Source organism: Meles meles, chromosome 16 (assembly GCF_922984935.1).
Source record: "Meles meles chromosome 16, mMelMel3.1 paternal haplotype, whole genome shotgun sequence".
Classification (NCBI taxonomy): Eukaryota; Metazoa; Chordata; class Mammalia; order Carnivora; family Mustelidae; genus Meles; species Meles meles.
The window spans coordinates 71,236,463-71,256,373 of NC_060081.1; the positions used below are offsets into that span (position 1 = coordinate 71,236,463).

At 49.3% G+C, this 19,911-nt stretch overlaps 1 protein-coding gene and 1 non-coding gene across 2 annotated transcripts in view; both read right to left on the reverse strand.

Annotated features, from left to right (window-relative positions):
• Positions 1-67: 67 nt before the first annotated feature.
• Positions 68-19,911, reverse strand: part of KCNB1 (potassium voltage-gated channel subfamily B member 1) — a 101,219-nt gene continuing 81,375 nt past the window's right edge. Inside the window, exon 3 of the mRNA XM_045981159.1 lies at positions 68-11,267. Coding sequence (XP_045837115.1) covers positions 9,258-11,267 — 2,010 coding nt within the window. The 3' untranslated portion in view covers positions 68-9,257. The remainder of the gene's footprint in view (positions 11,268-19,911) is intronic.
• LOC123927374 lies at positions 11,954-12,171 on the reverse strand. The gene has a single exon (XR_006815451.1). It is a non-coding gene; the product is annotated as a small nucleolar RNA U3 (small nucleolar RNA).

Sequence of the window (19,911 nt, forward strand, 5' to 3'; positions counted from 1 at the left end):
ACACACACACAGATACACCCATGGTCCTTGGATATGCTGTTCTGGGTTTTGGTTTTTTTTTTTTTCCCCAGTCTTTATTCTCTTTGCTTTCCAGTTTTTGAATTTATGTTCTGTTGAAGGGAGGTCAACAACAGACAAAATGTGTAAATAAAATACAGTGTGTCCGAGGCAGTATTACAGAGAACAATAAAGAAGAGAAGGGGGATGGAGCGCCAGAGGCGGTGTGTGACTCTTGTAGGCACCGTGAGGCGTGTTGATGAGAGGTTGTGGGGCCAAGAATGCCCAGGTACAGTTAACACGAGAGCCAAATAACCAGAGTTTAGACTTTGGCCCACGCACATGGCACCCGGTGGTGGGGCGAACGTTGCCACTGCCTGCACATTCGGGGGGACAAGCCTGTTACATTTTCAGACCCTATTTCAGGGGAAGAAAAGAAGCTAGTGCTGCCCCTCCAGGTCCCCGATTCAGCCTCTCCCGCAGATCTTCACATCCCCATCTCCCTATGCGCTCCCCAAAATAATACAAACTCCACCAAGCTCATTTTCTCCATACCTTTTTATTGAACTGTGCATACTTCGTTAAAGGACCAATTGCTTAGAAATTCTTGAACATTTGGACGTATTTTACAAGACAGGACAGCAGCTGGAGGTCACAATTTCATCTCATCACATGCATAAAAGACAAGTTTTTTGTTGTTTGGTTTGTGTGTGTGTATGTGTGTGTGTGTATGTGTGCGTGCGTGTGCACAGGCACACACACACAATGTTCATTTTCACTTTTACAGGAAGGACTAGAGACATCAACTGACCAGAGATGAACAGGACCCACAAATGTGACCCCAAGAAAAGAGTGGCTAAGGACATTGGTCATTTATGGCTAATGTGATTGGCTTGGCCCCCATCATGGGTGGGGTGATCAGAATGGCTTTGCTGGCAGAAAAGCCTCAACCTCACACCATGGTTCCTGGGAGAGACAGAGGGTCTTAGAGCTGATGGAATTGGGGCACATGCTACCTTTGGGGGCACCGGGGTCAGAAGAAAGGAAGACCCATTAGCTCTCAAAGGTGGAGGGCAGATTTGCCCTCCTTTCCAGCTGGACTCCCATGGCTCAGGGAATGCAATCCAGTTTCCAGATGTCAGCTCCCAAATTCCTGCCCCCAGCAAATCCCTTCCTTGTGAGCTAGACTAGAACATGAGGCTGAAAATGCAAGATAGGAGAGTAGGAAGGAACATGGGGCTGCCCTGTGGGGCCCCAGGAAGTGCTGCTCTGAGAAGACTGTGGACCTTAGGGCAGACAAATGTCAAATTTGGACAGCATCATGGCCCCCAGTTGAGTCAAAGGCCAAATGGCATTGGTGGGGCTTACAGGCTTTAATGGAAGGGGCCCCCCATTTCTCCTTTCTTCCCAGTTAGCAATACCCCAAGCCCGGCAAGAACTGATGAAATTCTGTATTCACTCACTCAGAAGTCAATCATTTACACATTCACTCACTCCAAAGAACACCGGCTGGGTGCCTGTATGTGCCACAGGCATACACTGGGGGATAACCCCGAGTTTCTGGCACATAAAGTGATGTTCCCAGCCCTTGGCCTTGGACTGAAGCTGGGATAGGTCTGGAGAGCAAACAGGTTGGCTGCCCCCAGCCCAGCAGCTGCTGATCTTCTTCTCTTCCTCTTTCCCACCCGTTAGGCACAGGGGGCTTTGATGTCAAGCTTATCTATGGGAGAGACCCAAACCCTAGTGAAGACCGGGGGGCCACAAGCCAAAGCCTCGGAGAAGTCCGAATCTCTTGGGCATCTTCTCCTGTGCTTCCCTCCTTGTTTTCCAAACCTGGATTAGCTCAGGGAGGCAAGAAGTGTGGGATGATCCACAAAGGACCCTTGAGAGCATCTTAATGAGACAGAATTGGGAGTTTCCTTCATTTTCCAGAATTGTCATGCCATTGTAGCCACTGACTTGGGATATTTCTGCAGGACAGAGCTTCAAGGGGGATCTTGGGAACTGGATTTCTGTTTTGTTGTGTTTCCGGGGAAAGCGCAAGCTCAGTCTGTCCTTGCAATCCTATTGTCCGGCCTCACTTCATCATAAAATGCCGACAACTGCCTGTACTTGGGGTCGCCTTGAGGATGAAGGCCCACCTCCTCCAAACCTACCATACACAACTGGGGGAGGGGGATTTTAAAACCTCTTGTGTCAAACGCTCTCCTTGGAGAATGCAGTTTCCAGACCGACTGGGGAAGGGGCTACAGATGTGGGAGCCTGGGCAGCGAAAGACTTGTTTGGCTGCAAAATCAGATTACAGTGGCCTCTCTCTTTTGGTCCTTCTGGACTTACTTCATTGGGTGCAGACTTTTCAGATGTCTTGAATGCGAGTTTTCTGTTTTATTTGCCAGAAGAAAAAAAAAGCCCTTTTGGAATGGTGCCATTAGCTGTTGCCTGGGCAGTTCGACGGCTGGCTAGTGGATAAAAGATAATTGCATCCTGTGTACAGAAAGCCTCAGGCCTAAGAGGGCACAGGGTCTGGGCAGAAGAGCCGAAGCACCATGAGACGGCCAGCCAGAGATGGGACTGCTCCTTGGCTGGTTTGGGGAGGGTAGCATAAGCCTCATCCCACTCAGTGTGGGGCCTGTTAGGGCACCGGGAATGGGTTAGATGAGTGATCGGCAGGGTCATTAAAATTGCCCAAGATAGGAAGCAGAAGGGAAGGAGGGTATCCTGCTGCCACTTCCCTCCCTGGCACACCTCGCAGAAAACTCCAAATCCTAGAATTTGAATTCCTGCTAATTGTGCCTCCCTGCTTTTGCCTCGATGCCTCGAGCCTGTGCCCAGATGTCAAAACCACATACACACCTCCCCGGGGGGAAAGGGGAGCAGATTTCCCTCGTTGTTCAGTCCAGGGGCCGTGCAATGTGAGGGTCCCTCAGCAACATCCATTTTGTGCATCATCTAGCCTCTTTCGAAGCAGCTCATTCCCCAACATGGCACCGAATTCCATGGTGAGGCAGCCCTGCCCATGAAAATCACTTTCTTAATCTGAGCTGAAATTGACCACTTTGTTCATTACAGGAAAGAGACGTTCAGAGACTCACTCACAGCCATCCTGCAGGCATATCTTTCCCCTTCAGGAGAACAGCCCCTTCCCCCATCCCGGCCGGCCTTTAGATCTTTTTAGGGTCTTTGTAGAGAGGAATGGAGAGTTAGAACCAGAGGGCAAGAAAAAGATGAGGGACTGCTGGATTCACCAGAGCCCCTTGCAAATCCATTTCTTGAAGTCGGCATTTGGGGATATTCAGAAGAAATTCCAGGTTAAGACAAAAGCAGGGGCAGTGGATAGAAACCCAAACTTCCCAATTTCTCCTTAGATGAAACCAGCCACGGGATAGAGTTATTTGCTTATCTGGGCGTCAAACCTGGCAAACTACTGGGAGACAATTTGTTTTGTTCTTGTGCGAAAGTCTGTAAAAATCTAGTCTGTTTTATTTGGCTCTGGTTCAAATCAGAGTACCGGGAAATTTGGGGGGGGGGGGTGGGAAAACTCTGATGAGGGGCAGAGTCCAAAGTAATACATTCGTCCTTGGTTTCCTCTTGGGGTTTATCCAAGGGGATGGTTCACGGCCATGGGGGTCCAGATTCGGCTCAGAACTCTGATCTGGGTGGAGGCCAGAGTCCTGAAGCTGAGAGTGAGGCAGGTGGGGTATGAACACCTAGAAATGAATGCAAGTTGGAGATCATCTGGCCTTTCTTCATCTTCATGAATGAGTTGAGGAGTGGAGAATCACTTTCTGCTGAAGATCCTGCTTTGTGAGATGTCCTCGACCTGCCCAAGGCTGGAAGCTGCCTGGTGGCATTAATCAGGACAGTCCAGAAACTCCCCAGGGCCTGGATAGGTGGAAACTGCAAAAACACCACTGCCCTTGCCATAAGTCTCTGGTGGTATGGAGCCAGGCAGCTGGGAAGGGATGGGGAGATGAGACGGCAGGTTCTTGGGAATGTGTCTTCTCATGGTTTGGCTGCAAGCTTGTTTACTGTGTTTGTTTTTTAGTTTTGTGTTTTGGGATTTTATTTTATTTATTTTTTTGGTGAGGATGTTGCAAATGGATTAAAACGAGGAACCAGTAAGAAGTTGATGAGATCTGAGGCCCAGCATGTTCTCTGAGGTTTGCAAGAACCTGAAAATGCTCTGGTCTTCGGATCCAATTGATGTTACAGGGGAGTGGGTCGCTGAACATGGCAACAGGCCAGCCAAGAGGGGCTTGGGTGCGTTCCGGACCTCAGTGGGAAGTTTGCTTGTGTGAGATCTGTAGTCTTAAGATCTCCAGGGATGAGAAAATTCAGTCTTCAAAATGCCAGCAGGGTGGGGGAGGAGGAGCTGAATCAGCCAACATGCCATTCCGATTTTGAGGGCCATCGGTAGCCTTGCTTCCCCTTGGTCTCCCTCCTGCTTCCATGCCCTGGAATCTTAAGAACAATAAATAGGAGAAACACACACACAGAACGAGGAAAGTTACAGTGTCCACAGACTCCAGGCCTAGTGTCAGGAAATACCTGCGCGAGGAAGTCAGAGCCTGAAGTCTTTCCCCACTGCCAGAAAGTCAGGTCCAAAAGGAAGAAAGAGAGACTGAGGGGCAATGGGAGGAAATGGAAAAAACAAACAAACAAAAAACCCAGAAAATACCAGCTATGATAATGACCAACCATAAAAATTCCTAAGATGTTACTCTATATTACAAAAGAAGCAATGAGACTGAATAGCCCTATTACAAATATGCTAACCACACACATATACGTATATACTTTTTATCTGAACAAAAAAATAGACTACTCTGGATATCCTACGATGTAGGCCTGCATCAGATACTTCTAGAGCCAGAAACGTGGCAACAGAAAATGCAGAGGTAAATTTCATTTTGGGGGCGTAGCCAGGCTGCTTTGGGTCTCCCTGGCTGAGTGAAAGGATTTGCATGTTGTCATATAAGGGGTAAGAAACCAGAAGTGTGTGTGTGGGGGGGGGCTTGAACTCAGGGCTGGAGGCTCTCCCCTGTTCCCCTGGGGGGCCGCAGAGGTGACCCCTTCTTCCTCCAGCCACTGGAAAAGCCCTCTCACAAAGGATCATGCCCTAGAGGCATTTCACTACAATCTCACTGCATTCGAAATTAGCTAATGGACCCTGAAGCCTGGGGTTATGTTACGTGGGACTCCTTGGCAGAGAAATAAGGAAAGGGTAGGGGGGTGGAGAGAGAGGGAGAGAGAGAGACCTGGCTCTTGTGAACCTTTGTCCGTGGTGAAATTTCCATTTCCCCTTGTCCGTGGACTAGACACTCCAGCCGGGACTTGGAGCAAGACAGAAATGTACAATAGTAACACACATCAGTACATCACAGTTTTACAGAAGAGAATACTGTTGTTGTGGTGGTGTTTTTCTCCTCAGAAGAGTGGGTCTCATTAGGAGAAAGGGCAGGGGTGAAGCTACAGTCACCAAGACGTGGAAGAGGAGAGCTGGGAATCAGTTTGGCAGTTTGTCGCCACCAGCCCTACTCGGGGGCAAGCCGGGTGAGTTGAAAGGGAGGCCTCCTCGGGATCTGGCTGGTCCCCAGTCTTCTTCCTTCTTGATCCCCAGTGCTTTTAGAGAAAGGGACTTCACGGAGACAAATGTTCTGTCCTCTTTTTTTCTTTCCCCATTAAATGTGCTTAAGAGAAAATTCCTAAAGAAGGCACTGAGAAATCTACTGTACCCAAGTCCTGTTGTTTTTCTTTACCCAAAGATTAAGAAAAAAAAAAAAAAAGGGTGGAAAAGCCGACTCCTCCAGAGCTCGCCATCCTCTCTCCGCGGGTCGCAGACGCCCCCGATCACACGGGGACCTGGTCCCTAGCCCTTACTGATAATGGTGGAAGTTGGAAGCCATGGTCCGCTGGGTTCTTGGTGAGTTTCACTGAATTCACCAAAGGGACCGGGCATTCACCCGCTGGAGCCCCTAGTTTGGTTTCTTTGGGTTGACTTGGTCTTTTGTTTCCTTTTGTTTTGTCTTCTTCCCATTTTCATTGGTTCAGGAATGGGTGGGACATGGATCACCGAATGAAAGTGGTATTTGCCTCCAATCCATGCTTTCCTCTCCTCTATGAGGACCTGTCTGTCAAGGTCAGCTTCTCAGCGGAGACTCTCGGGTAGATTTCCCAGTGCATGGACACAGGTACAGGCAGGGGTAGACACATATTAAAAATCGGGCTTTGTTCCTTTTTTGGCAGGTGGGGCCTGGGAAAACTTACAATACTCTTATTTTGAGTTGGGCACAGGATAAAAGCTGTATTCCCACAATACGTACACAAGTGAAAGAAAAAACCAAAACAAAATGCGATACTTTCTAAGCATAGTATATGCTGAGTTTCAGTTATTCTGTTTCTATAAGAACTCTATAGGACTCTGGCTTGTAAGCCTGAAAAGGTAGGTTCTTAATGATACTTCTGAATTCGTCCTTCAAAAGTGACTCAATAAAATGCTACTTTAAGGTCAGACAAACTACACCGGGAAGGGAGGGCCAGGTCCTGTGTGACCGCACAAGGCAGAAAGGGCCTTTGGTTACAAGGAGAGTTGCACCAATTGGTTATTAGTTTAAAAGAAAGAAACAAGAAGTCATATCCAATCTGTACACTTCTCATCTGCTTCAACCAACAAATGAAATGCCTCGATTTGAAGAAGGGGTGGTAAGTTCCTTCTCGCTATATATGGCTATATTTAAACATGTTCACTTTCCTGATATGTAAAATAGACTCTATTATTATTGTTATTGATTTTTACAGATAGCATCAGCTCTAAAAATATCTGAATCGGAAATCACAACTATTTACTTTTATCAAAAAGCATTTGTTTGTTTTCCCTGAATTTTCACGTTTGTGCTGACGGCCGACGGAAATGGTGATAAAAACAAGGAAGAGACGCATGAGCTGACATGGCTCGGGGACGACTGTCAGGCGGCTGCTCCTCAGGAGGCCCCCAGCCCGCAGTGTGCCCTGCAAAGCGCTCGGGCCGCTGCTGCCTCCTCTCCCGGGCGTGTCGCCAGCACAGGGCGCCCTCACCCTTTCCCTGCCCCTTTGCCGTTGCTGCCAGGGTGCTCTGAAGGTTTCTCGGAGCGTCAAGATACTGTGGCATCATTTTGTTGGGTTACATGGCAAAGAACAGGACTGCACCCTTCTGGAGGGATCCCTAGTCCTCGGAGACACCGCGAAGCAGTATGAACGAGGTACGGATTCAGCAGAGAATAGGTGTTTTTAAGGGCGGTGGAATGACTCCGTGTCATCATACCTGTGACAGGTTGTCCAACCTCATGCCACTGTACGGAGGGCAGGCGGAACGACTCCGTGACATTTGTGAACGGACAGACGGATCGTGCCATTATACTAACAGGCAGACCAGCAACACCTTGTGTGAAGGACAGGCGAACCTGCCGTATTTGTTCCATCAGGAAGACGTACGCCTGTCACCAGATGGTGGATTGGCACATCTACACTACTGCGCTTGGGACATCGTCCATCAGGGCTGTATCAAGAGAACGACATCGGTGCACTGTACCAAAGCCAGGCAGATCAAAGACATGTCATCTTTCCCAACAGCATGACATCATGCTACCCGGTGGCTCAACCCAATGTTTCTGAATCGAGGAATGGCCAACAACACCCTCCTGTGGGACCCCACTCAGGCAGGCCCATGCCAGGTCGTCAAAAGGGGACAGGAAGACCAACACCAAGAAATACGCCAGAACCGTTCACAATGCACAAGAATACTTATTGCTTTTGTCTGTACCGGCCGCGTTGACGGCTGCAGGAAGGAGAGCTGAGTTGGAGCACAGACAGGGAGACTGAAAACACACCAACGGTTGGTTGACAAGAAAGAGGACAGAGTAAACACCCAGTGCCCACCGTCCACTGTATTCTTCGGAGATGTGCCTACTTCTGGTACACGTGACTCTGGGGGAGGCCCCACTCGAGGGGTCAGTACCCTTCCTTGCAAGGGGACTAACGGGAAGCGTCAGAGGGGCAGGGGAGGAGGCCACAGACTTTGACACAGCAGACAGCAGGACCAGCACAACACCCCTCCCCGGGGCCGGACACGGGCATGTACCAACAACCCAGCTAGAGTCCCAGAAAGTGGCCCATGGGAAATCGTGCTTGTTTTAAAGTGCAAGATGTTGACACTGTCCCTGGTAAAACCTATTTTTGAAAAACATAAAGTGCTTTTTATTTTAACTTTTTTTTTTTTTTAAACTTGAATACCACAGGAAACAAAAAAGAATTTCTATTATAGTAGATGCTTTCCCTGCTACCGCAGGAAGTATTCAAAAGTCTGAATTGGGCATTTCAATTGGGGATTTTGTTTTTTTTTCCTTTCATTTTTGCAGGTTAAAAAAAAAATCAGATTTTATTCTGTTCTTCAGTAACATACAGTCTCTTGGAATAAGCTATTTCTTTTGCATATTTGACACTTGCGTATCTTTTGAGTCTATACTAGTGATGCCCAGAATGTTTTCTTTGTAACAACCCACAGCACTGCTCACAGTTCATACTGCCGGCTGAGCGCCTGCCGTTTGAACCCTTCCCGGATGGCCAGGGGGCAATGAGAATCAAGGACAAGTGGTGCAACTCACCCTGATGAAATCTCAGAACAAAATCTCAGGTACTATGGAACACTGAAGTCAATGAAGACATTTGAGTAAGGGTTTCGCGCTGGGATCGTGGCTGATGGCGCGGAAATTTCCCCATGACATGAGTATCCTCTGTAGCCTTCTTAACAGTGGGATCCATCCAGGAGGTGATGGACAGGAGTTCCTAGGAGTGGCCAGGTAACATCCAAAACCAAATTGGTCAGGCCAGCCGCTTGTTCCGGCATCCTTCTCCAGCTGAAGCCAGGAGGGCTGGAGAGGCTGCGCGCCCCCCTCCCCCCGAAGCTGTGATGGACAGTCATGACAGACAAGTGGGGAGTAGGCGGCCTTCGTTAGGTCCAGCATGTGGTAGTGGTGGCTGTGAGTTCTGCCCACGTCATCTCCCAAAGAGGGCAGTGGACTTGGTACAAAGAGATGCCACGTCCTGTGGCTTGGCCGACTGCATTCTGTCGTACCTGTCGTGGCTCTCAAGGCCCTAGGGAGCCTCCCTAGAGTTTTACTTCTGTCTGGAAGCTCTGCAGAGCCTTTCTGAGTTCGTGCGGAAAGGCTCTGCGGCAGGGAAGCTGGACGGCACGCCTCTCGAGTCTCTGTTGCAGGTGGGGCAGCTCAGATGCTCTGATCCCGTGTGCTTGCGTGGGCTCCTCCTCCCGGCAACACGCGGACGTCGGGGGAGATGTGGTTCTCGAGTTTGCACTTTTCCTGGCCACTGGGGCCTTTTCCAGTCAATGCTTCTGTTGAGTAAATACAGTTCTGCCTTAAGAACTTAGGGGAGGTGGGTAAGGGGGAGCTTTCGAAGTGGTTCTTCTCTGATCTTGTCCCAACGCTGAACTTGGGACTGGTGCTCGCCTGGACGCTCTTGGGAGGGCTGGAATCTACACTGTAGAGCACCTGCCCCTCGTCATCTGTGTCCGCGTCGATGTACTGGTGGACACCTGCTTCGAAGTTGAATGCTATTGCTGTGTGTTTCTCAGGTGATCGGGGGGGCGTCCTAGCACTTGCTGTGGTGTAGACGGAGGACTCCGGACTCAGTACAGGCCTGTCCAAGAGTGTGGCACACTCCAGTCCGGCGACAGCAGCGGCAGCGCCCCTCCGGTTCCTAAGAGGGTCATGGTACATCCCCAGAACGGGGACTAGTGGACTGGGGTCCCCCTCCATGAAGTTGACTTTAAGTGCTCGGAGCTTCAGGGGGTTGTTTGTCTTCAGAGAACTCTTGGGGCTCTCAATGAAGAAGGTAGAGCGATGGCTGGCATCAGGGGTGGGGTTGGCCTCCACAAATCTACCACCGCTGGCAGCCAGAGCTCCCCGCCAGCCCACCTCTGGGGCCACACTGCCCCCAGTCTTGCTGGGAAGTGATGCCAGAGGGCTGTGGGAGAATCTGGTGGCTTCCGGGAAGTCTGTGGCACAGCTAATGAAGCTATCAATGCTCGACATGCTTCGCATGTCGATGACCCCTTCTGTACGCGTGGGCAGAGGGGCTACAGGGCTGGGGATACTCTCCATTTCAAGTTCTTCCTTTGGTTTGCTCTGCGTTGTTGACTCCTTCGTATTGAGGATGGGTTGAGATTGGGTCTTGGCCATCTTATTGTACATGTCTTCCAACTGCTGGACGTTCAGGTGCTGAGGACTAGAAGATGATCTGGCCTTCTCAGGGGATCCCTGCTCCTTGGTTTCAAAGGACTTACTTGAGCTAGTTTCAGACAGTGTCCTCTTTGTCCATTTCCATTTGTTGGGAGACAAGTGATTATCTTGCACTTTGTCCTTCTTACCCAAATTGTCTCCATTTTTCTCAACCACAATGTCCATCATCTCGATGCTCCGGGCAAAAGCATCTTTCATGTTCATGGAGACGATGCTGCCATTCCTCTTGGCTCTCTCCAGAGCCTCTCTCCGCTTGATCGCTTTCTCCTGCCTCTTCTGCTCCTTGTAGAACTCAGAGAAGTTATTGACAATGATGGGGATGGGAAGAGCAATCACTAGGACCCCTGCGATGCAGCAGAGCCCCCCAACTATCTTCCCCAGGAGAGTCTTGGGGTAGATGTCTCCATACCCAACGGTCGTCATGGTGATGGTGGCCCACCAGAAGGAGGCTGGGATGCTTTTGAACTTGGTGTCATCCTCGTCCTTCTCGGCAAAGAAGACAAGGCTGGAGAAAATCATGATGCCCATGGCGAGGAAGAGGATGAGCAAGCCCAGTTCATTGTAGCTCCTCCGCAGGGTGAAGCCCAAGGACTGGAGCCCAGTGGAGTGGCGTGCGAGCTTAAGGATACGGAGGATACGCATGATGCGGAAGATCTGGACCACGCGGCGGACGTTCTGGAACTGCAGCACACTCTTGTTGGATTCGGTGAGGAAGATGGTGACATAGTACGGCAAGATGGCCAACAAGTCAATGGCGTTGAGCGGGCCCTTGAAGAACTTCCATTTCTTAGGGGAGGAGAGGAACCGCAGCAGGTACTCCATGGTGAACCACGCGATGCACACGGCCTCCACATGGGCCAGCTGGGGGTTGTCTGTGGTCTGGCCGAACTCGTCAAGGCTCTGCAGCTCAGGCAGTGTGTTGAGTGACAGGGCAATGGTGGAGAGGACGATGAACATGATGGAAATTATGGCAAGGATCTGCAAGGAGAAGAGAGTGGAATTTTGTTACCAACCGCCAGAAGGATGACCATCTCAACACCCTGCATCCACAGGTTGCTCTCAACATGCCCAGACGTCTGAGCAAAAAGACCCCTTATTCGAATCCATTTATTCCAGATGTACAAACCAAGGCCCGGAGACGGCAATGATCTAAAGCTTATTATTCCAGCCTGGGGGGCGGGGTCACCAGTGAGGACGCAGGAGATCTGAAAGAGGGTGTAGGGGTGGCAATTGAGAGCTTGGGCTCTGGTGTCAGGCTGTTTTGGGTTCGAATCCCAGCTCTGCCACTTCCTCACCCTGGGCCAGTTGTTGACTCTAAGCCTCATTTTCCTCTCTGCAAAATGAGATGGTAAATAATGTCTACCTCAGAGAGCTGCTGCGAGGCGTAAACGTGCTCACACGGGCAAGGCATCAAGACAGCTTCCAGCCACGTGCCGAGTGTCTGATACACGCCAGCTGTCCTCACAGGGGAGGTCTCTCAGCTCCCACCACCGCATCAGCCTAGCCCACCCAGCCTCTGAGGGGTCCAGCTGGTCTTTGCTTCCTGCCCTACCCCAAAACGGCCAGCTCTAACCCCTTAGCCAGTGCCCTTGAGTCCAGGGTGAGTATAAAAGGCTTCCATTTTCTTTTTTTTTTTTTTTTTAAATTCTTTTACTTTTATTTCTACCACTCAGACGATACCCTTTTCCTCTCACCTTTCCAAAAGTGAAAGGCAGAACGATCATCAAAGACAATAAGCAGTTGCCAAAACGCAACACCCAAAGTCTATTTCACGCTCAGAAAAGGGTACTACGCCTCCTCCTCGTGGTTCTGAGTGCTCTACACATTCAGAGAAACTTCTCTAGTGACAAACTATAGAAATGATCCCTGAAAGTATAGTCTTGAGGCTTCCATTTTCTGCAGTGAATCCCCGCTCACCACACCGGGTCGTCAAGGCTGCATTTTCACCCCAACCCCTCTCTTCGGGGCCTCTCCCGACACAGGTTGCCAAACATCACACTTCTCTGGCCGCACGCTGCTATTGGTCAATCCTGCACAGCTGTGTCTCTTTTTCTCTGTTCAGTGAAGTCCAGGCCATCTTTTAAAACCCCGCCCATGCGGCACCTCCCTGCAGAGGTCATCCTTGGTGGGGCTCACTGCTCCCTCCTTCCGGGCTCCCTCAGCATTCTGTGGGTACTTTTAGACACATCCCATTACAGAGGGGGCTCTGTGTGTGTGTGTGTGTCTACCACTGCCCAGAATCTATGAGCTTTTGGGGACAGGGACAGGTTCTGAGCCTTATCTCTGCACCGCTAACACCTAACCCGGGGCTGGGGCTCCCAAAGTGTTTGTTCACTATTGCTCAAGTTCACAGAGCAACAAGTGGAAGGGACAGGACCAGAAATCAGTTTTAAAATATTTGGCTACTTTTTATTGATCATGTACTATTGGTGAGGCACTCTGCTAGGCAGTAGGGACGCCATTAGCAGCAGGAAAGCTCTGGTGTCTTTCTCAGCCAGCTCAGATGATGAAAGTGGGTGTCACGTGGTTCCCCAACCTCAGCTGCTCTACCAACTTCCCAGGTTTGTTCGTTTTGGTTTTTTGCTCTGCTTGTATCCAATGTATCCTCTGTCTTTTAAACAAAAGTTTTTGGGTTTTAATTCTTGATGTTCACTTATTGCAAAAGTAAAATTCTGTAACCACTTTATAAAAAGATATATCGGATACATACAAAAGCGGATCAAATTCATGTATATTTACGCACCATAATCAAGTGAACACCGTGAACCTATGACCCAGGTGAAGAAACAGTATGTGACAATAATGCGGACATCACCGGCGGGTCCTTCTCCACCTTGGGGGGAACCACAATTTCTTCTCATCCCTCTTCTTTTCTGGAGAGTTCCTGATAGAGAGATCTATGTCCCTAACAAACTGCTATTTTGTTTCGCTCAGGACCAACATCCTATTGTATGTGTTCTTTTGTTGCTTGTACTACTCTTCCCTCAGTAGCAAAACAACACACGCTGCTCACCTTTTCTCTTCTATTTTAGCCTTGTCCAAAGGAACAACATTTGCAAAGATGCTGGTTTTGCGTGCTAGGGAAAGGTGTGTTAAATCTTCATTAAAATAAATACATGCTTATTGGAATAAAGCATTCCGACGGCATACTTTGGGAACTCCTGCACTGAGTTAGGAGTGTGGGCTCTTGAGGTAGAATCCAGCTCTGTCATTTACTGGCCCGGTGGCCTTGGCATTGAAACTTTCCTTGCCTCAGTTTCCCTACTTCTGAAATGGCGGATATTCCAGTCATTCACAATTGGGGATGATTTGTCAAAATTGACAAATGCCACAGGAATTTTTGGTATCAAAAATTTGATAACCAAATTTTATTTGGTTAAAATAAACCAAGAGTGGGGTGCCTGGGTGGCTCAGTGGGTTAAAGCCTCTGCCTTCGGTTCAGGTCATGATCCCAGGGTCCTGGGATCTAGCCCCACATTGCTGCTCTGCTCAGCAGGGAGCCTGCTTCCCCCTCTCCCTCTGCCTGCCTCTCTGCCTACTTGTGATCTGTCAAATAAATAAGTAAAATCTTAAAAAAACAACAACAACAAAAAACAACCAATAGGGGAGGGCTACTCCTGGCAGCCAGTGGGTGGAGGTCAGGGCTGCTGCCGAAATCCTACCGTGCACAGGAACAGTCCCGCAACAAGGAATGATCTGTCTCAAAATGTCAACAGTCCCAAGGTTGAGAAACCCTAGAGTATACCAGTAGCAAGCCCCTCATAAAGTACAGAGTGGGGGATGAGGAGATTATGCACGTGCGATTACCAGCACAGGGTTAGACACAGAGGGCGTCAGATTTCCTGAGGCAGCCAGCCAGGGCCTTAGGCTGAGCCCCGCAAGCTTCCTGCTGTAGGCAGGCACTGATCCCCTCCCACCTGCCCAAGGGAAGCCTGCAGGAGAAGAGCAGATTCCCGGGGAGCCTGTTCCTTTAAGAGCTGGGAGGTCCCACTTCCCCCAGAGGCTGGCAAGGGAAGCCTGCTCTAGTTTCTAACCCCTAGACAACTCCTGGGAAGGCCCACATAATTGATGTTCTGCTGACAGACGCATGAATTATGCACCGGGCATATCATGTGCATATTACATGCAGTCCTTAGGGCCTGTTATTCTAAGGCCCGAGTCAGCTTTGTACCTGAGCATGTGCCCCGCCCTCCCCTTCTTTCAGCCCCACGATGCCTAGAAAAGAAGAAAAGGGGGCAGAGGCCTCTTGGCTCCTGGGGGAAGGCTGTCAGCTGCTCAGGGTTGTGTTGGGAGGATCAGCGCACCTCAGGCCTCCTTCCCAGCATGCAGGCACCTCTCTTCACCCGTCCTGGCCCTGCCCACAGACTGTTTTCTTCCCTAGGCCCACTGAAGCCTTTAGAGTCAGGCTTACCTCCTGGCTGGGGAATTTCCAAATGGGTGTTAAACCCTCTGTGCCTCAGTTTCCTTATCTCTAAGATCTGGTGGGGGTGGGGGTGGGTGGAGGTGTCCAATGCAAGGGTGTGATGAGAGTCCAATGAATTCATAAGGCTCTTAGATCAGCTTTTATGGCTGTGACTACTCTAGCAGCCTTCTGCTCATTTATGAGCTGGTTTGGGATCTAGGTTTGAGTCCTGACAATATTATCCCTGGCTGTGTGGCTTGGGACAAATCGTTTCCCTTCTCTGAGCCTCCATGTCTCCATCTGTATCTCTAGAATGGAGATAGAAGTCACTGAGCACTTACCACATAACAGCTACTTAATATATGTTACGTTATGATCCGGGTAATTTATCATCCCTCCTGCTCCCAGCCCCTGGACCTGCTGCTGACGTCTGTGGGCCTGCTAAGGCCAGTGCCTGCTAAGGCAGCAGATATCCTGCAAACGGCCCGAAACCCAAATGACAACAGTAGCAACCTGGTCTCTGGGATGGACCCCAGGGGACCAGCCAGCACCGGAGTCCTCCCAGCCCTTCTTCAAACCCCTGTCTGGGCCTCTGCATTTCCAGCTTTGCTTTCCTGGGATCTGAGCCCAATCAGGTTTGGGCAGGACTCCAGGAACCCAGCAGCAAAGGCAAAAGCCAGGACGAGGGACTTAGAGGCAGTCCTCAAATTCCCTCCCTATGAGGAGATTCCGGATCCTAGAACCCACCTGTCTGCACCAAAGGGGGGGCAGAAGCTTTGGTCCTCTGGGGGAAGTGAGCAGCCGGTGGGAGTCCCCAGGGTAGGGGTGCTGGAGCCAGGCCCTCCTTCTCATTGTCGGCTCTGGTGGTTGATCACGGGGATGCCCACCTTTGGCTCTAGCAGCTATAAATACAAACTGTTTATCATTGCCTCCACACACTCCCCTGCTCTTCCAGGAATGTGAACGAGGCGCAGAATATCTGTGCATAAAAGGGCACAGGCTCCTGTCTGGAAAGATGGGGAGACATAAGCAGAGAAGGGAAGGGACTCACTCATGGGTACACAGCTCATTGGAGTCAAACCCCTTACACGGATGCTGGAAGCTCCAGCAAGCGGAGAGACATTCAGGGCTTGGAAACTGAGTTTTTTTTTTAAGTGTCATAAATCATTTTTTTTATTTTTTTTTCATTTTTTTTATTTTTAGTTTTAATTCCAATAGAGTTAATCCATGGTATTATGCTAGTTTCAGTGCACAGTATAGTAATTCAACAATTCTATACATTACCGGGGGCTCATTGTGGACGCGGACTTTCATTTGGAAGCCGCTCTTCACGTACAAGCACGTTTATAGCCGCATTACCCATAAATACAAAAGTGGAATCAACCCAAATGCCCATCAGCTGATGACTGGGTAAACGGGTATATCCGTAGGATGAAATATTCCTTATCCATAAAAAGGGACAGAGGACAGACCCATGCCCCAACAGGGATGAACCCTGAAAACATGAAGTGAAGTGAAAGAAGGCCGCCGACCATAGGATTCCATTTACATAGTGTCCAGATAAGGCAAATCTTTAGAGATAAAAAGCAGATTAGGGCTGCCAGGATGGGAATATGGATTAACAGTTGTTAATGGTTATGTGGGATCTCTTTGGGGTGATCAAAGTATTCTAAGACTGATTTAAGGTGATGGTTGCCCAACTGGGCAAATTTACTAAAAAAATCAGCGAGCTGCACACCAGAAATGGGTGAATTAGATGGTATGTAAAATAAACCTTAATAAAGTTATAAATTTTTTGCTTTCCATAAGGAGTATCCCATTGCTTTTAATCCTCACAACTGTATTGCTAGGTCATAGGAGAGAAGCAAAAATCCAAGCAAGCCATAGAGAGCTCTGCTGTGAACTCTGCGATGGCTCCATAAGCTCTTGGATAAAGTTCTAATCCTTGGCATTTAGCTGGCACATATTTATTACCAAGTGCTGTGCTAGTTGCTGGGGATGCAGCATGGAGAAGACCATTTTTGTGGCCTCAAGGTGCTGGGAGAGAGAGGTGGACAACATAACACCAAAACCCATAAAAGAGCAAGATGATGCCAGAGAGTGTTAAGTTCTTTATGTTACTGAGAACAAACCAGTGGGATCGGTAGGGTAGCGGCGGGGGTGGGGGTGTCCATACGAGACTGGGTAGTTAGGGCAGACCTATTTCAGGAGGTGCCCTGGTTGTTGAGACTTAAGGATGAGGAGTACATTGCTCAAAGATCTGAGCATTCTAGGCAGAAGGCATAGCATATGCAAAGGCCCTGAGGTGGGGATGAGTTTGGCTTAATCAAGCAACAGAAAGCAGCTCAGGGTAGGTGGGGCTGAGTAAGAGGGAGAACTGGAGGGGCTGAGGTTGGAGTGGCAGGAGGAACTGATGAAGAATGATGGAGAGATTTGGATTTTTATATTAAGACTACCTTTCTTCTCTCTCTCCAGACTCTTTCCTGAATTTCCCACTGCATATTCCATCCTGAATCCTGGTAAAAATGCTTATAGTTCCCAAGCCGCACTGCCATGGTGGCTCACACCTCAATATCCTCACCATGCTGTTCCCTCTGCCTTTAGTGCCCCTCCTCCTCCACATCTCCTGGTTGACTCCTACTGCATGCCATCAGCCCCCAACTCAGAGGTCACTGCTCCAGTGAGCCTGCTCTGACCCTCCGGTCTGAGTCCTCTGAACTGCCACTGCTCCTAAGCGTCTCCCATCATAGCACGGATCTCGCTGAGCTGGAATGTGCTTCTCTGTGTCCTGCAAAGGAATGTCTGCTGAGTCTGTTTAGGACTGCTCTGTCCTTAGCTCCTGAAAGAGTGCCTGGCACAGAGTAGGTATTCCCTAAATAGTTGATAAATCAGTGAACAGGCAAATGCATGAAAGGGAGGCTCAGAGAATGAAGTGAGTTTTCCAGGGCTACACAACTCGGAAGAGGTAGAGCTGGGACTTGATCTCAGGTCTGCAGGTGTCCACAAGACATTTTCAAGGACGTAGAAGGAGGCAGCTTCCGGACTGGTAACCCTTTCGCTCCTTTTATGGCCCTTCCGCTTCCCTGGCTTTAAAGGGAGATTACAGCCGGGGAGTTTTAATTAGAAGGGTCACTGGCGCAGATCCGATTAAGGGGATTGGGAACAGGCTGATGGGAAGTGGGTTGGGGGTGGGCATCCATGGGGGATTGGTGATAAATTGGAGTCAGGAGCCTGCAGGTGGCGCTCCTGGGCACAAAGGGACAGGAATCCAGGGATAAGTACGTTCGGACAACAAAGGATAAAGGCAGAAGCCTTGGGGTGAACCAGCAACGGCGGCCTTCACCAACAGAGGGCAACCGAGTCACAAAGGTGGAAACGGGGTGCCGTGGCATTGCTGGGGGTGTCCTAGGCATTATAAACCAGAAGGCTTTGGGCTGAGAAATTTATTTTTACTTATTTGCTCAAGTTTCAAAATTGCAAGATTTCACATAAAAATCCAGATTTTCCCATTCCTTTGGAAAATCGGATGATGTCTGCACGGAACCTGGATTCCCAAGGGCAACCACTGCCTGGAGCTAAGGAGCAGCTGCCCCTTTTGACAGGCCCCTTTGCTCCTTTTGTTATCTGTCAGGTCACTGTAGGCGTTGGGTTTGCAATGGACTCACCGATACAATACTGAAGACTTCAACTGCTTACTGGCATGCTCCTGTATATGAAGAACTTTCTAGACGAGATCTGTATCTAACTGCACAATCCAGAAACATAGGGGTCATCCTTGTCCCCATATCCAACCATCACCAAGTCTTGACAATTCTGGCTCACAAACATCTTTGGGTCTGTTCCATTCGCTCTCTGCAAGCTACCACCCTGCCCCCAAGCCACCATCACCTCCCACTCGACCATTGCAAACAAACTTCTTCCTGGCTTCCCCAAAGACACTCTAGCCCCATGTGGCAAAGACCACTAGATGTCCCCAATATCTGTTCTTCTCTTCTTCCATTATAATAGAAATTTAGCTGGACATGGGACCACCCAGAATAAGGACTACATTTCCCAGTTTCCCTTGCAATTAGATGAGGCCATGTGATTAGGTCTGGCAGGAAGAGATGTGAGCAGAAATGATGCTTTCCCATTGTTTCCTCTTTCTTGCTAGCTGGGAAGCAGATGTGACGGGTAGAGCTGAAGTAACTATTTTGGGTCTGAGATGGAAGTTAATCGTAGCCTTAGACTGGCCCTTTAGTGAAAAAGTTTGCCAACTCCTGGTCTGTCTTGTTTAAGCCACTGGATTTTGGGGTCTCATTGTTACAATCACTTAGTCTATACTTTACTGAACTCTCCAGCCTTATCCTGTACCATGCTCCCCTTTGCTCTTTCACTTCACCTGAATTAGTCTTCCTTTGGACCCTCACAGTTCTCATGATCCCACTTGCCACAGGGCCTTTGCCCATGCTGTTCCTTCTGCCTGGAATGCTTTTCCTCCACTCTGCCTGGTCAGTTTCTTCTCATCCTTCTTAGCTCAGCAGAAGTATCACCTCCTCAGGGAAGCCAATCCTGACCCTGAGCTGATCAGGTCAAATTGGTAATTGCAGGCTTTCAGAGTACATGTCCTTTCACTTCAGAAAGCTGTCCAAGTTGCCGTCTTGCAATAATGTCCACCTCTGTAGAACGTAAACAACTTGAGGACAGAGGTTTGTGTCTGCTTTTTCTCAACCTTGAGTCCTCAGAGTGTATTTATGGAATGAAGAGTCAAATTTCATCCTGAAAACCACATGCATGTTGTGCTGTACCCCTTGCCCTCACCTTATAATCAGGGAAACTGAGGCTTAGAAAGACAATAACCAAAGTGACAATGACAGAAGTGGGCAAGGCAGAGTTTGATCCAGGTGCTGAAGCCCTTCTTTGTTTTAACACGTGAGCACCATGTCTTCACTTGAACCATCTCCCCGAGATGATTTGACTCTTTCCCACATGATCTGGGCTGGGCATCCTTCTCCTAACAGGTGAATTAAGTTCCCATGAGCTCTGTCAAAGCAGGGATTCTGAGAGCTGGTGAGATTACAACCTCCTGCCCATCTGAGGACAATGCCTCTGGTGGTGCTGGTGGTGCTGATGGAGGCTTGACTCTGGTCCCTGCAGAGGGAGGAGGGACTAGTGGGAAACTTGATCGGAGCAGTGTTCTTCTTGCCTGAGTGACAGCCAATTCCCTGGATTTGCTGAGGG